The following is a 17,075-nucleotide window of genomic DNA, read 5'->3' as shown; positions in this document are numbered from 1 at the left end:
AAAAAATTACATATATATATGTTTAAATGTTTACTTTGGATGCTATGTGTGTGTTCCTAAGAAATATTTTTTTCTTTTTTTTTCCTACTGGTACAATACACTAAGCTTACTTAGATTTCACCAGCTGTATATGTACTCATTCTAAGTGCTTTTGTGGTCTGAAGTCATCACTTGGAGGCACCAATGGAAAAGAGCAGTGTCAGAGGACTGGGAATCCTCTACTGTGACCTTGAGTAAGCCACCTTAACCTATAAACGGAAAGTAATATCTGCCCTGATACATGACAGCCAATTATTTCACTCAGACAAAAACTGAATATCTATTATATGTTTTTATGAGATATGAGGAAAGCTTCTTCTTGCCGCTTTGCCATTTTTTCCCATAAGAAGCCTGGTGGTGGGCCGGGCGCGGTGGCTCACGCTTGTAATCCCAGCACTTTGGGAGGCCGAGGGCGGATCACGAGGTCAGGAGATCGAGACCACGGTGAAACCCCGTCTCTACTAAAAAATACAAAAAATTAGCCGGGCGTGGTGGCGGGCACCTGTAGTCCCAGCTATTTGGAGAGGCTGAGGCAGGAGAATGGCGTGAACCCGGGAGGCGGAGCTTGCAGTGAGCCGAGATTGAGCCACTGCACTCCAGCCTGGGCGACAGAGCGAGACTCCGTCTCAAAAAAAACAAACAAAAAAAAGAAGCCTGGTGGTAAAGAGCACAGGCTTAAGATCAGGAGTCCTGCGTTTCTTGAATTCTAGCTCTGTTGTTGGTTGTATGATCCCAGGCAAGTTACTTAATCTCCCTGCCTTCCATTTCCTTGTACACTTGAGACAATTCCCACCTCAGAGGATTGTTGTAAGGATGAGATGAGGTAATTCAATGAGCATTCATCCAACATATATTTATCTAGGAACCATTCTGCTTACCGCTATACTGGTTAAAAATCCCCTTGTCAGGCCGGGCGCGGTGGCTCACGCTTGTAATCTCAGCACTTTGGGAGGCCGAGGCGGGCGGATCATGAGGTCAGGAGATCGAGACCACAGTGAAACCCCGTTTCTACTAAAAATACAAAAAATTAGCCGGACGTGGTGGCGGGCGCCTGTAGTCCCAGCTACTTGGAGAGGCTGAGGCAGGAGAATGGCGTGAACCTGGGAGGCGGAGCTTGCAGTGAGCCGAGACTGCGCCACTGCACTCCAGCCTGGGCAACAGAGCAAGACTCCGTCTCAAAAAAAAAAAAAATCCCCTTGTCCACTATATATGTGCCATACATTGCTAGCCCCCAGGAATTAAAAAAGACAATATAGTAAAGCGACATTATGGCAAGAAAATACTAACTTTTCTACCTATGTATCTTTTTGGAACCAATAATACAAATCTGACTTGTTTTTGTGAGCTGTTACAAATGAATCTGCAAGACTGAATCCAAGTACAAAATATTAGGTCTTGATTTAGAAGATATTTCTGAATAGCACGTTTCAAGTTTTTTTTTTTTTTTTTTTGAGACAGAATCTCACTCTGTTGCCCAGGCTGGAGTGCAGTGGCGCGATCTCGGCTCACTACAGCCTCCGCCTCCCGGGTTCAAGGGATTCTCCTGTCTCAGCCTCCCGAGTAGCTGGGACTACAGGCGCCCGCCACCACGCCCGGCTAATTTTTTTTTTTTTGTATTTTTAGTAGAGACGGGGTTTCACCGTGTTAGCCAGGATGGTCTCGATCTCCTGACCTCGTGATCCGCCCGCCTTGGCCTCCCAAGGTGCTGGGATTACAGGCATGAGCCATCGCACCCGGACCGCACGTTTCAAGTTTAGGTGTTCACTTGAACTGTGCCTGGCTGAAACACACAAGGTCACAAATGACACAAAGATCAGAAGTGATGGCATATACCATACACGACTGTGTAACTAGTATAGGACCTAGCATAGGATAAATGCTCATAAATATTAATTTTAAAAAATTAACTTGGTTTCCAACTTTGCCACTTCCACACGGAGTGACTCTGGGTTAACTTGTCTGGATCTTAATTTTCGGTAAAATAGAAATGTGTCTGCTTCGCCTATCTCATAGGATACTTGTGATCAAATGAAATTACATGACAATGTATCTGGCGCTAATAAAACGGTAATTTATGAGACACAGAATGACTACTGACACCAGCTAGCCTACAAGCCTAATAGTAGAGATAAGATGTTAATACATAACCACCAGGAAATAAACATGGAGATCTAGTGAAAACCCATGACATGTCTTCTAAAAATGTCATCTTCCTTGTGACGAAAGGAGCTGGTCATTGCTAGGCAAGTGCTGTGCCTTTTTCAACTCCCACGTTTCAGCAGCAGGCTCTGCTGAGTGACATTTTGCAAGACTGAGGCCCCCGTAGGCGCAGGCGCCGTTGGGGTGCGCATCCGGGGACCTGCAGGTTACAAGCAGCAGATCCCACCTTCAGTCCTGGCTCTGACAAGCCCTCCAGGTAAGGCGCCTTTACATTTAGCCGAGCTAGAGAAGACAGCTGGAAGCCACCTCTACCTTTCACGGGGGGAAGGGACTGCCCACCCGCTCGCCCCCATTACCTCAGCCCTCCGGAGCGCGCCGCGGACTCCAACCTTGTCTCTCGCCCCCAGCCTCAGCCCACATCCCTGACCCGCGAGTCTCCCGCCCAGCTCCGCGTCCCCGGTCCCAGCCTCCAGGCACGTACACGACGCCCTAAGAGGCGCGGGGAGCTCTTAGCGCACCTACTACTTAACCGGGCCGGCTACTTACTGGCCGCCAGACGGAAGCCTGCGATCGAGCTGGCCGGGCCTCCCAGCACCGCGGCTCTCCAGGCACCCTTTCGAGGACTCAACTTTGGTCCGAGCCCCAACCGCAGCTCGGGTAACCTTTCCAGGAACCGAAATGCTAGATACCGCGGAAGGCGAAGCGGAGGGAGGAAGATAAGCCCGGGGCGGGGCGGCGCGGCAGTTTGGACACGCCCCGAGCTCTCTTAGGCTCTCTGTCCCCGTCAGGATGGGAAGCGCGTGCCGAGGGAGGAGGCTGAGGACACAGCCTCCTTTCGCCCTGCGCTGCCCGGCCTTCCGCGTGACCCCGCTTATGACCTCGGGGCGTTCCGCCTACGTCTGACCGTCAGGTGCGCACGCGCACTAGTAGGCTTGTTTTGCCAGCTTCACGCCACCCGGGATGGGAGAAAGTAGGTGTCGCGAGAGTTGGGCGCAAGACGCCTTGTGGGGACTGTAACTATGGCGGGCCTGCGGAACGAAAGCGAACAGGAGCCGCTCTTAGGCGACATACCTGGAAGCAGGTGAGCGGATCCTGGTGGAGGGACCCCTCAGCCTCCTGCGCTGTTGGGACTGGCTCCTTTCCGGGCGTCACCCGCACTGGGACTAACCCTCGCTGCCAGAGGGGTTCCAGCGCGGTGGGAGCCGGTGGCCGGGTTGTGTGAGCCGAGGAGATTCGCTCCCAACGTAGGAGAAAGGGCGTCTGGCCGCACCGTGCGGTGATGAGCCCGTGGGTTCGAGTGACGGGGCTGGAGAAACCCTGGCTGCTGCTTTGCCTGTTGCAGCAGCCAAGCCACCACATTCTGTATCTTCTGCATTCCATATTTGGCCCTTTGTAGCTGATCAGTTTCCGCATTTCACAGTTCCAAAATGATGGTTTTAATCGATACTCGAAGGTATCGGTCTTAGTAATGACCTGCTGCCTAATTGCCTGACAACCTCTTGATACTTTAACAAACCTGTGTAAAATGAGCTCGCCTTTGTCCTATGCCAAATGTACAAAGAAAGACTAATTTTAAGGCATTGAAGGAATAACGTCAGTATTTTGATCCTTATAATTCTGGTTGTTTTGATCCTAGTTTATGGGCAATGACTCAGGAATGTATACCTAATGTATTTTTACCTTTAGGAAAACGGAATTACCATTTTATTTGAAATATACATAATAATTACCTCAAGTAAATTAATAAATTCAGTTAAACTTCAGCTGTCTATGACCATGTTAATTTTTACTCATTTGTTCCCCTTAAGCACCAAATCTTTTGTGAGCACTCTAACTCAAAACCCTTTGGCAAATGTATTTCTCTGGTCCTCGATTTACTAAACAGAGTTTATGGAATGCAGTTTTATCTTTACTGGATTTTATCTTTTGATCATTAAACTGAATATCGATGCTGATATGAATTTTAGTAGAGTGATGTCCTCAGAGCCTATTGAGACATTTGGGACTGTTTGCTTCTGTACCAATTTATTCTACACTGCTATACTTTTTTTTTGAGACAGGGTCTTGCTCTGTGGCCTAGTCTGGAGTGCAGTGGTGCGATTTTGGCTCACTGCCACCTCTGCCTCCCAGGTTCAAGTTATTCTTCTGCCTCAGCTTCCGGAGTAGCTGGGATTACAGGCGCGGGCCACCAGACCCGGCTAATTTTTGTATTTTTGGTAAAGACGGGGTTTCACCATGTGGCCAGGCTGATCTGGAACTCCTGACCTCAAGTGATCCACCCACTTCAGCCTCCCAAAGTGCTGGTATAGAAGCAAACAGTCCCAAATGTCTCAATAGGCTCTGAGGCCCGCTGCTATACTTTTTAAGGACTTACATCTGCTTTTTAGTTTTTCTGACAGACTGTTTTCCTGGCAGACTATTCTGCATCATGTTTTTGAAATCTGGCAGCAACAGTTGTTTTGTTGTTGTTGCTGTCACCATACTCTTTCCACCAGCTTTAATTTGGGGCTTCTTGTTTGTTATAGCTTTGATAACCCTGGATCTATGCTTAATATAACTGTGTGTCATTACAACCTGGTAGTTCTGATTGAGAGCTAAATGTCTTTCCTGTTAGTTAAGTGCATAAGCTTGAGTGCGTGGACTTTGTGACATTTGGTTTTCTCAGAATTCTTTTTTTTTTTTTTTTGAGACGGAGTCTCGCCCTGTCACCTAGGCTGGAGTGCAGTGGCGCGATCTCGGCTCACTGCAAGCTCCGCCGCCCGGGTTCACACCATTCTCCTGCCTCAGCCTCCTGAGTAGAGTAGCTAGGACTACAGGCGCCCGCCACCACGCCGGGCTAATTTTTTTTGTATTTTTAGTAGAAACGGGGTTTCACTGTGTTAGCCAGATGGTCTCGATCTCCTGACCTCGTGATCCGCCCGCCTCGGCCTCCCAAAGTGCTGGGATTACAGGCGTGAGCCACTGCGCCCGGCCTCAGAATTCTTTTTGCTTGTCTTGGTTTTTAGCTATTTTCCAGATAATTGCAGGATCCCTGAGTTATGTTTAAATGTAGTCTTCTGGTACATTCTGTCACCTTGTACAAAAGAGAATTTTTTTCATACTCTTAGCTTTGATTTCATCAAAGTGATTGATGCTCATTAGGATCTGTCCAAATTTAGGTGTTCCTGCCAATAATCAATACCTCTGATTGAGGTTCTAGATTTAGCATTTTAAAAACAAAAAGTGAGTATTTTGAAAATAATTCAATAAGTATATGTCTTTAAAAACACAAGTGTATTCCCTAGTAAAGTGAACCTATGTACAACTAGTTGGCAGGACCTGTTCACTTTGAATGTATTGCACAAACATGTCTAGGTCACCACCAACTTTTCCTCACTAACAAGATTGATTATAATTTGCTGGTCTGGTGGAGCTGGCCTCTTGAATCCTCAGTGCTCCCCACTGACCCCTTCTATGGAGCTTTATTTAAGACAACAGGGGTTGGAAAACATTTCCTGTAAAGTCCCAGATTGTAAATATTTTAGGCTTGTTTAGGGCAAGAGGAAAAATCAAGGATATTATATAGATGTTTAGATAACCAGAAAACAAATTGCACAAAATTTTTTAGTAATGACATTTAAAATATAATTAGTATAATATAGATTTGTTAATGAAAGGGATAGAATTTGGTGGGGGAGGGGATGACATTTTCCTTAATTGCACTTCAGAGTTGGTGTTTTCTGTCATCAAACTGATAACAAATATTCATCTGTAAAAACCGTTTGTAGCTCACATCTTACTGATCCAAGTTACAAATGATTTCAAATTTTTTTTGCAACCTTAGCGTAGTCTCTGTAAAATTTGTATTATTAGGGCATCTGTCCTTATAGGGCATATCTTTATAGAATATTTTCAGTTTATTTCTGTAACTGTTATACCACTACACTGTTGTGTCACTGAGCACACACTTCTTTCTTTTCTCTCTCTTTTTTATTTATTTATTTTTTTAAGACAGACTGTCTGTTGCCCAGGCTGGAGTGCAGTGGCACAATCTCTGCTCACTGCAACCTCTGCCTCCCAGGTTCAAGTGATTCTCCTGCCTCAGCCTTCTAAGTAGCTGGGGCTACAGGCATCCACCACCACGCCTGGCTAATTTTTGTATTTTTAGTAGAGACAGGGTTTCACCATGTTGTCCAGGCTGATCTTGAACTCCTGACCTCAAGCAGTCTGCCCGCTTCGGCCTCCCAAAGTGCTGGGATTACAGGCGTGAGCCACTGCGCCAGGCCGTTGTTAAATTTTATCTAACTCATTTTGCTAATCAGTTCACTCCACTATATTGTGTATTCCTTTTAGTTTTTAAGTCACAAATTTGACAAGCATGCTATCATTTGGAGTATTTCAGTTTGTAATAGAAATGTTGAACAGGATAAAACTGTAGCACTACAGTTTTACTGGAAGGAAAATCTCAAATGGGGAACTAATGCCAGAATGCAGCAGTGATTATAGAAAGGAATTTTAAAAGTTAAGGAAATCATCTTGGAAATGCAGCATTCCTTTTTGTACCCGGTCATACAAGAAAGAAGCCTCTGGAAATTCAATCTCAGGTATGTGACACATTTGTCTCATTATCAAAGCTAAGAAAATGTAATAAATATGGTCACTTGATTGAAGGACAGTTGCATTCTCCTATGTTTCTGCTGTCTCTAACAAGGTAGAAAGATAATTTTTTTCATTGAAGTTATACTTTTTTAATTAAAAAAGGAAAAAGTAAATCCTTTTATTTTGAAAAATGTTAAATCCATAGAAAAGATGAAAAAACCATGAACACCTGTATATCCTGTCACTAACTGTTAGCCCTTTCCACACTGCCGAAATCTTTTGGCAGGTACGTACACACCCACATGCACCTCTTTTGCCAAACTACTCAAAAATAGGTTGCAGACATTGTGATACTTTGTCCCAAGTACTTAATTGCAGCTTGCATCTCCTAAGAACAAAGAAATTCTTTTACGCAACTCCATCACTGTACAACTAGAAATACAATATTAATTCAAGAATATCATGCAATATATAGTTAATACTTAAGTTTTTCCAGTTGTTCCAAAAATATACCTTATATTCTTAAAAACAAAAATAAAAAAAACCAGGAGCCATATACAGGGGATAATCAATGTTTATGCCTTCGTTGTTATGTCTTTTTAGACTCCCCTAACCTAAAACTCTGCTTTGAACTATCTCTTTCTTGTCACCATTAAAATCTTTGAAGAGTCTAGGTCAGTTTTCTGCAGAAATCTAATATTCTAGACTTATGGACTGTTTATTTCAAAATAGATTCTGGTTAAACATTTCTGGCAAGAATATCACATGAGTTATGTTGAGAACACCCCACTATGTTATATCGAAAGGTACAGGATGCCAGGAAATCCCACTACTGGGAATGCCAAACATGACCACTTGTTAAGAGGGCGACTGCTATATCTTTCAATTATAAAGGTTCATGTTCCATTTTGTAATTAGTAAGCAGACACTGGGGTGACATTTGAGGGCCTTTGACTATCCTCTCCTTAACAATCTTTCAGTCAGTTGTTTTAGCATCCATTGATGATCCTTCCATTATAACACAGAAAGTGGCCATTAAATTACTATTTTCTAATTTTATCCTTTCAATATTTAATAATTGTCATTTGTCATTAAAAGAAGAAAGATTTTGACTGAGCTCTAAATCAGTCACTCAAACAATTTTATTATGTTTTTTAGAATCAAATAATTTACTTTTTGATTCCCTAACTTAGATATATCTGATTTTTATTCAAATTCTAGTATATTGATTTCAAAGTATGGGCATCTGGGGTTCTGGTATTTTTCTCAGGTAAGCTACATTATTTTTATTTTTTTCTTATCTACTCTCCTTTGACTCAGAAGAGGTTTGTTTATATGGAATGACATATATATAGTGTTAAACACTTTAAATATATTAGGAACTAATATGTTTGGCATATAATATATCTAAAAAAAACATTGTTTCTCTTCTTCCTTTCCTCTTTACCACTCCCAACCATAGCACGTTTGAAAAAAAAAAGTTTCTTTTTTGAAGACTAATTTGACAGTTCTGAGGCTTATTTTTAAGAAATTAATCTTGGAACATAAGAAGGCATTTTGTCTGTTCTGCATGTCTTGATTATTTGAAAAGATAATGCTCACATTAAGGTGAACTTGTTAACTCTTTCTATTGTGTGTGTGAAAATGTAATGAGTATATAGACTCATGTGTCACCTAATGGAGGTAAGATGTCTGCTTAGTATACATGCCCTTGGTCCAGATTGGATGCTTATCCAAAAGATCACTTAAGTCTGGGGGGTCATGGTCTCTCTTTGGTCTGCTGGTAAAATTTATCTGGTAACCCATTTAGGAGGTCCCAGGGCTGAAAATGTCTTAGGTTACGTTAAACTTTCCTGGTATCATTCCTATTTTCTGAAGTAAGAAGCCAAAACAGCTTCCTGCAGCAATTTAATTTGCTTTCATCAAGTAGAGCATGTTATAATGATGACAGTTATCTTTTTGTACTTAGTAGCTATGGGGGATCTAGCTGTAGCTAGTTTATTTGATTTATCTTGATGTAGTTTATTCATTTTTACAAATTGCAACACTCTTGATTAATCTGTGCATGTCAACGGTAGCAAAATAATTGCCTTGCAAAAAATTTCCTCTTTTAAAACTATACGGTTTCCCAAATTTCTGTATACAATAATGCATATATACAATCCATGGAAATTCAAAATAATAATGCTTATTCATAGATAAATTAGTGTAGCAGAATCAATATTAGTAAATTCTACCTCTGTCACATCATTTTCATAACTTTAGTAGAGAATAAAATTGTTGACACTTAAGATCCACATGTAATGAGATAAATTTATACTACTTTTTTATTCTTTACACCTAGAGAATGGGACATTTTAGAGACTGAAGAGCATTATAAGAGCCGATGGAGATCTATTAGGATTTTATATCTTACTATGTTTCTCAGCAGTGTAGGTAAGTATTAGAAATACATAATTTTAACAATTCAGATGAGATGTCATATTTTAACTTCATTTACTTCATTTACTTTTGTTGCCTCTGAAATTATCTTTCTTGTGCTAAAAAATATATAACATAAAATTTACCATGTTACCATATCTAAGTTCAATAGCCTTAAGTATATCCACATTGTTGTGCAACCAATCCCTAGAACATTTTCATCTTGCAAAAGAGAAACTCTATACCCATTAAACAACTCCCTATTTTCCCATCCCCCAAGCCCTAGCAACCATCATTCTACTTTATTTCTTGGAATTTGACTATTCTAGATAGCTCATATAAATGGAATTATATAGTATATTTTCTTGTGACGAGATTATTTCACTCAACATAATGTCCTCAAGTTGGTTCATGTTGCACTTTTGATAATTTCCTTTTATTTAAAGGCTATATAGTCCATTGTATGTATTGTAGGGTAGGAGAAATTTTTCCTCTATCCTCTTATGTTATGTGCCTAAGGCTTGTGAATTAAGCTGACAAAAGAAAGACTAACAGTTAAAAAAGTATATAAATTTATTTGATGTTAATATTTTTTAATGAAAAGAAACAAAAAACATTAAGGAATGTACATACAAATGAAACTAGACAACTACTAAGAGTCCCTAACACTTTCGTGTACTCACAAAAGTATTTCATCTTTTTTTTTTTTTTTTTTGAGACGGAGTTTCACTCTTGTTGCCCAGGCTGGAGTGCAATGGCACTATCTCAGCTCACTGCAACCTCCACCTCCCAGATTCAAGCGATTCTCCTGCCCCAGCCTGCCAAGTAGCTGGGATTATAGGCATGTGCCACCACCCCTGGCTAATTTTGTATTTTTAGTAGAGACGGGATGTCTCCATGTTGGTCAGGCTGGTCTCGAACTCCCAACCTCAGGTGATCTGCCCACCTCGGCCTCCCAAAGTGCTGTGATTACAGGCATGAGCCACCGCGCCCAGTTAAAAGTATTTCATCTTTTTTTTTCTTTTTTTTTTGAGACGGAGTTTCGCTCTGTCGCCCAGGCTGGAGTGCAGCGGTGCGATCTCGGCTCACTGCAAGCTCTGCCTCCCAGGTTCGCGTGATTCTCCTGCCTCAGCCTCCTGAGTACCTGGGACTACAGACACCCGCCACCATGCTAATTGTTTTATATTTTTAGTGGAGACGGGGTTTCACTATGTTAGCCAGGATGGTCTTGATCTCCTGACCTCGTGATCTGCCAGACTCAGCCTCCCAAAGTGCTGGGATTACAGGAGTGAGCCACCGCACCTGACCCAAAGTATTTCATCTTTACAGCCATCAGTGAATTATTTGTTTTGCTACTTCTTGAAGATGTGCAAAATTTCTTTTTAAAAAAATTTTATTATTTATTATTATTTATTCGTTTTTTGAGGTGGAGTCGCCCAGGCTGGAGTGCAGTGGTGTGATCTCGGCTCATTGCAACCTCCGCCTCCTGGGTTTGACCAATTCTTGTGCCTTAGCCTCCCAAGTAGCTGGGACTAGAGGCGCACGCTATCACGCCCAGCTAATTTTTTTGTATCTTTAGTAGAGATGGGGTTTCACGGTGTTAGCCAGGATGGTCTCGATCTCGTGACCTCATGATCTGCCCGCCTCGGCCTCCCAGAGTGCTGGGATTACAGGTGTGAGCCACCCCGCCTGGCCAGTGCAAAATTTCTTAAGTTTAAATATACAGTCTTTTTTTTTTTTTCGAGACGGAGTCTCGCTCTGTCGCCCAGGCTGGATTGCAGTGGCGCAATCTCGGCTCACTGCAAGCTCCGCCTCCCGGGTTCACGCCATTCTCCTGCCTCAGCCTCTCCGAGTAGCTGGGACTACAGGCGCCCACCACCACGCCCGGCTAATTTTTTTGTATTTTTAGTAGAGACGGGGTTTCACCGTGGTCTCGATCCCCTGACCTCGTGATCCGCCCGCCTCGGCCTCCCAAAGTGCTGGGATTACAAGCGTGAGCCACTGCGCCCGGCCTAAATATACAGTCTTAATTATACCTGTGTCTTAATGTCCCAAGACAGATTGTAGGTAACAGAATCTCAATTGTGCGTCAAAGAATTAACAACAAAACAAAATTCAATCTATTCTCTGTATTCAGGCAGAAAGGGGGGAGAGCAGAGAACCCTTCCTGCATCTGCTATTTCTCAGTTGCCTTCAGTTTGAAATAACTAATATTGCAAAACAGCAGATTTTTGGAGTAGCATACTCTGATTGCCTTCAGTATATGTTTTTTTTTTTTTTAATTTTTTTTTTTTTTGAGATGGAGTCTCGCTCTGTTGTCCAACTGGAGTGCAGTGGTGTGATCTTGGCTCACTGAAACCTCCGCCTCCTGGGTTCAAGCAGTTCTCTGCCTTAGCCTCCCAGGTAGCTGGGATTACAGTCGCCCACCACCATGCCCAGCTAATTTTTGTATTTTTAGTAGAGACGGGGTTTCACCATCTTGGCCAGGCTGGTCTTGAACTCCTGACCTTGTGATCCACCAGCCTCGGCCTCCCAAAGTGCTTCGATTACAGCCTAGCCTGGCCTACCACATTTTGTTTAGCCATTTATCTGTCGATAGACATTTGGGTTGCTTCCACCTCTTGGCTGTTGTGAATAGTGCTGCTGTCAATATGGGTGTGCAAATATCTCTTCAAGATCCTGCTTTCAGTCCTTTTGGGTATATATCCAGAAGTGAGATTGCTGGATCATATTATAATTTTCTTTTTAATTTTTTAATTTTTTGAAAAATTGCCATACTGTTTTCCATAGCAGCCGCACCATTTTATTTACATTCTCACCAACAATCAGGGTTCCAATTTTTTCACATCCTTGCCAACGTTAACTTTCTTTTGGATAGTAGTCATCCTAGTGGATGAGATGGTATCTTGTTGTTTTGATTTACATCTCCTTAATGATTAGTGATGTTGAACATGTTTCTTGTGCTTACTGTCCATTTGTATATCTTCTTTGGAGAAGTGTTTGTTGAAGACCATTGCCCCTTTATTAGTTGGATTTTTTGTTGTTGAGTTGTAGGAATTCTTTATATACTCTGGATATTAGCCCTTTATCCAATATATGATTTGTAAATATTTTCTCCCATTCCAGGACTCTTCTATTCAGTGTGCTAAATGTATCCTGTGATTCACAGAAGTGTTAAATATTGATGTAGTCCACCTTCTCTGTTTTTTGTTTTGAGACAGAGTCTTGCTTTGTTGCCCAAGTTGGAGTGCAATGGCACAATCTCGGCTCACTGCAACCTCCCCCTTTCGGGTTCAAGCTATGCTTGTGCCTCAGCCTCCCTGGTAGCTGGGACTGCAGGTGTGTGCCACCACACCCGGCTAATTTTTGTATTTTTAGTAGAGACGGGGTTTTGCCATTTTTGCCAGGCTGATCTCAAACTCCTGACCTCAGGTAGTCCACCTGCCTTGACCTCCCAAAGTGCTGGGATTACAGGCGTGAGTCCCACACCTGGCTGTTTTTATCTTTTGTTGCCTCTGAACCTCAACTTATTTTTATATTGATAAAACATACAAAAAGTAAAATACAAGAATCTTAATTTGTATTGCTTGATGTATTTTAACCTATTCACATTATTTCTGAATATGTAGTTACTAAAAAGTAAAACTTCATGAGGAAAACTTTTCAAAATATTAAACATCTATAACCATGTTAAAAGGATGGGATGAGAATGTATAGGAATGATCAATATTGTGATAGTTTTTAAAGGACTGTTTTAGGAAATGAAATTTTTTCCAAGTTGAGACCCTCTAAATCTATAGGCACTAATATTACAAGTGGTCTCTTCCCGCTGAGAGGAATTAAGGAAGGTCATTTTACTAAATTGCTTTCCATATATTTTCTATATATATTTCCATATATTTTCCATATATTTTCTATTTACCCCAATCCTGTTTTCTCCCACTTGCCAAACTTGTGCATGATTCAGTACTGGGTAAAAAGAAAAGTGAATGATAAAGGATATTTTCAACAATTCTTTATAGTACAGTTTCACCTTGCATTGTGTATCAGTTAGAATGACTTGTGCAGGGCCAGGCAAGGTGGCTCACGCCTGTAATCCCAGCACTTTGCAAGGCTGAGGCGGGCGGATCACGAGGTCAGGAGGTTGAGATCAGCCTGGCCAATATGGTGAAACCCCATCTCTACTAAAAATACACTTGAACCCAGGAGGCAGAGGTTGCACTGAGCCAAGATCACGCCACTGCACTCCAGCCTGGGCCACAGAGCGAGATTCTGTCTCAAAAAAAAAAAAAGAATGCCTTGTGCAAATATCAGAAAAAGTGCTGAATCAGTTGGCTTATATGGTAATGTAATTTATTCTTTTTTTTTTTTTTTTTGAGCTGGAGTGCAGTGGCATGATCTTGGCTCACTGCAGCCTCAGCCTCCCATGTTCAAGTGATTCTTCTGCCTCAGCCTCCCAAGTAGCTGGGATTACAGGCATGCGCCACCATGCCCAGCTAATTTTGTATTTTTAGTAGAGATGGGGTTTCTCCATGTTGGTCAGGCTGGTCTTGAACTCCCGACCTCAGGTGATCCAGCCACTTCAGCCTCCCAAAGTGCTAGGATTACAGGTGTGACCTGTAAATTTCTAAACCAACATCAACTAAGATAATGGGATTACTCCAACTGAATTTTTTAGACTAATCAGAATGTACCCTCTGGAATCAAACATGGAGAGAGTTTCTCTTAGACCATGAGGCTTTGTTGAGGAAGTATGGATACCTGAATAGAACTGGGGTTCCATCAAGAAGGTGGAAGGGGCCAATGGATACTGTTTTGGTAGCAATGCCTGCAATTGATTTATTTTTCCATTTTAAACACTTCTAGTTTTTAGTACTCAATTATCTAAAATTATAAGAAACAATTTCAAATTCAACAGCAAAAGAAAATTATTTTAACTTTAGATTTTTTTTTTTTTTTTTTTTTTTTTTTTGAGGTGGAGTCTCACTCTGTATTCCAGGCTCAAGTGCAGTAGCACGATCTCGGCTCACCTGAACCTCTGCCTCCTGGGTTCAAGCGATTCTCCTGCCTCAGCCTCCTGAATAGCTGAGACTACAGGCGCCTGCCACCACGCCCAGCTAATTTTTTGTATTTTTAGTAGAGACGGGGTTTCACCATGTTGCCATTGCTGGTCTTGAACTCCTGACTTCAAGTGATATGGCTGCCGCGGTCTCCCAAAGTGCTTGGATTACAGGCATGATCCACCACAGCCAACTTTAGATTTTAATTGTCATGTTAAACATTTTGTTTACAAATTTCTGAACTCCAAAATTGTAGCCTTGATTTAAAAGATTAATTGGTGCTTTCAGTCCTTTATTGATCAAAGTAACTATGTCAATTCAAAATACTTTAAAATGAAGCTAATATTTATTTTTATTTATTTATTTTTTTGAGACAGAGTCTTGCTCTGTCACCCAGGCTGGAGTGCATGTGCACAACCTGTGCTCACTGCAAGCTCTGCCTCCCAGGTTCATGCCATTCTCCTGCCTCAGCCTCCTGAGTAGCTGGGACTACGGTGCACGCAGCTACACCCAGATAATTTTTTGTATTTTTAGTAGAGACAGAGTGTCACTGTGTTAGCCAGGATGGGCTCGATCTCCTGACCTCATGATCCACCTGCCTAGGCCTCCCAAAGTGCTGGGATTACAGGCATGAGCCACGGTGCCCGGCCTGAAATGAAACTAATAATTAAATTATGTTTTAAAATAGGGTTTATATAAGGAATATACATGTACACCATGGATGAATCTTGAAAATATAATGCTAAGGCCAGGCACGGTGGCTCACACCTGTAATCCCAGCATTTTGGGAGGCCAAGGCAGGCGGATTGCAAGGTTCAGGAGATTGAGACCATCCTGGCCAACATGGTGAAACCCTCTCTCTACTAAAAATACAAAAAATTAGCTGGGTGTGGTGACACGTGCTTGTAATCCCAGCTACTCGGGAGGCTGAGGTGGGAGAATCGCTTGAACCCGGGAGACGGAGATTGCAGTGAGCTGAGATTGCGCCACTGCACTCCAGCCAGGTGACATAGCAAGACTCTGTCTCAAAAAAAAAAAAATACTAAGTGAAAGAAGACAAGACAAAAGACCATGTATTATATTATTCTATTTGTATGAAAATACAGATAAAAATCTATAGAGTACAAACAAAGTACATTAGTGGTTGTTTACAGCTGGCAGGAGAGGGGATGAAACAGGGTGATAGCTGAAGGGTATAGAGTTTCTTTTTGAGGTGACAAATGTGTTGTAAAATTGACAGTAATGGCTGGGTGCAGTGGCTAATGCCTGTAATCCCAACACTTTGGGAGGCGAGGCAGGCAGATCACCTGAGGTCAGGAGTTCGAGACCAACCTGGTTAACATGGTGAAACCTCATCTCTACTAAAGTACAAAAATTAGCCTGGTGTGGTGGCAGGAGCCTGTAATCCCAGCTGCTCGGGAGGCTGAGGCAGGAGAATCGCTTGAATCTGGGAGTCGGAGGTTGCAGTGAGCCGAGATCGGGTCACTGCACTCCAGCCTGGACAACAAGAAACTCCGTCTCAAAAAATAAATAAATAAAATAAAATAAAATTGACTGTAATGATGGTTGCACATATCTGTGATTATATTAAAACCCATTGTGATTATATTAAAACCCATTGAATTGTATACTTTAAATGCAGAATTGTATTATATGGGAATTATATCTCAACAGCTATTTTTTAAATTTATTTTTTCTTTTTTTTCTTTTTTTTTTGAGACAGAGTCTCACTCTCACCCAGGCTGGAGTGCAGTGGTGCAATCTTGGCTCACTACAACCTCCGCCTCCATGTTCAAGCAATTCTTCTGCCTCAGCCTCCCAAGTAGCTGGAATTACAGGCATGCGCTACCATGCCCAGCTAATTTTTGTATTTTTTTTTGTAGAGACGGGGTTTCTGCATGCTGGCCAGGCTGTTCTCAAACTCCTGGCCTCAAGTGATTCACTCACCTCGACCTTCCAGAGTTCTGGGTTACAAGTGTGAGCCACTGTGCCCAGCCTCAATAAAGCCATTTTGAAGAACAGGCTTTATAGAATTTCTTAATGGATTTGCCTAACATTTATTTATTCATTTCTCATTTGTAATTTTTTTTGAGATGGAGTCAAGCTCTGTCACCCATGCTGGAGTGCAGTGGTGCGATGTTGGCTCACTGCAACCTATTCCGCCTCCTGGGTTCAAGCAATTCTTCTACCTCAGCCTCCTAAGTAGCTGGGATTACAGGCATGTGCCACCATGCCTGGCTAATTTTTATATTTTTAGTAGAGACAGGGTTTCACCATGTTGGCCAGGCTGGTCTCAAACTCCTGACCTTAGGTAATCTGCCTGCCTCAGTCTCCCAAAGTGCTGGGATTACAGGCGTGAGTCACTGCTGGCCGCATTTGCCTAACATTTAAAATTCACAAATAGTGTTGGAGTTAATCATTGTAGTTTTCATGTAGTAAAGGCTAGCAGAAATAGTGAATTTTCTTTTAACGTATGGCCATCTTGAAGTATTCTGGTTTTCTATAGCCCCCCCCCCACCCCACCCCGTAGATGATCATTTTCCTTATTCCTGCTCTTCCCTTCAGTCAATTATCTCCTCCAAACAACACAGGATAGAAGCCTAGCACTTCCTGTCTAACAAAATAGCCTTTCCTCCATTCATTCCTGCTATAAAAACTTAACAAAGCTTTTGGTTATTTCCATTTACAGTAAAAGCACATGAGTATGGAGAAATAGATCCTCTGCTTTTTTGTATTTGTTATTAATTATGATGAAGGACTGTAATTGTATGTTCTTTTAGTATTTATTTTCCTTCTGATAATTAAAATCTCATTGCC

The 17,075-nt window shown here is 42.0% G+C and overlaps 2 protein-coding genes across 9 annotated transcripts in view; one reads left to right on the top strand and one right to left on the bottom strand.

Moving 5' to 3' along the window:
* Positions 1-2,802, bottom strand: part of ABHD18 (abhydrolase domain containing 18) — a 79,854-nt gene extending 77,052 nt beyond the window's left edge. Inside the window, exon 1 of the mRNA XM_058436753.1 lies at positions 2,746-2,802. The gene's annotated coding sequence lies outside the window, so the exon portion shown is untranslated. The remainder of the gene's footprint in view (positions 1-2,745) is intronic.
* The window catches only part of MFSD8 (major facilitator superfamily domain containing 8), a 45,997-nt gene continuing 31,232 nt past the window's right edge, over positions 2,311-17,075 (top strand). For 5 of the 8 annotated variants that reach the window (XM_032147030.2, XM_032147021.2, XM_032147014.2 and 2 more), the window contains exons 1-2: positions 3,132-3,280; positions 9,122-9,213. In XM_032147030.2, coding sequence (XP_032002921.1) covers positions 3,219-3,280; positions 9,122-9,213 — 154 coding nt within the window. In that variant the 5' untranslated portion in view covers positions 3,132-3,218. Of the gene's footprint in view, positions 2,456-3,131; positions 3,281-6,580; positions 9,214-17,075 lie in introns of those variants that run through there. The other 3 variants (XM_058436742.1, XM_058436744.1, XM_058436743.1) reach the window with 3 other exon arrangements.

This window comes from Hylobates moloch, unplaced genomic scaffold, assembly GCF_009828535.3.
Source record: "Hylobates moloch isolate HMO894 unplaced genomic scaffold, HMol_V3 SCAFFOLD_3, whole genome shotgun sequence".
NCBI classification, from domain to species: Eukaryota; Metazoa; Chordata; class Mammalia; order Primates; family Hylobatidae; genus Hylobates; species Hylobates moloch.
The sequence above is the reverse complement of the archived record's forward strand: the minus strand, read 5'-3'. Positions and strand labels throughout refer to the sequence as shown.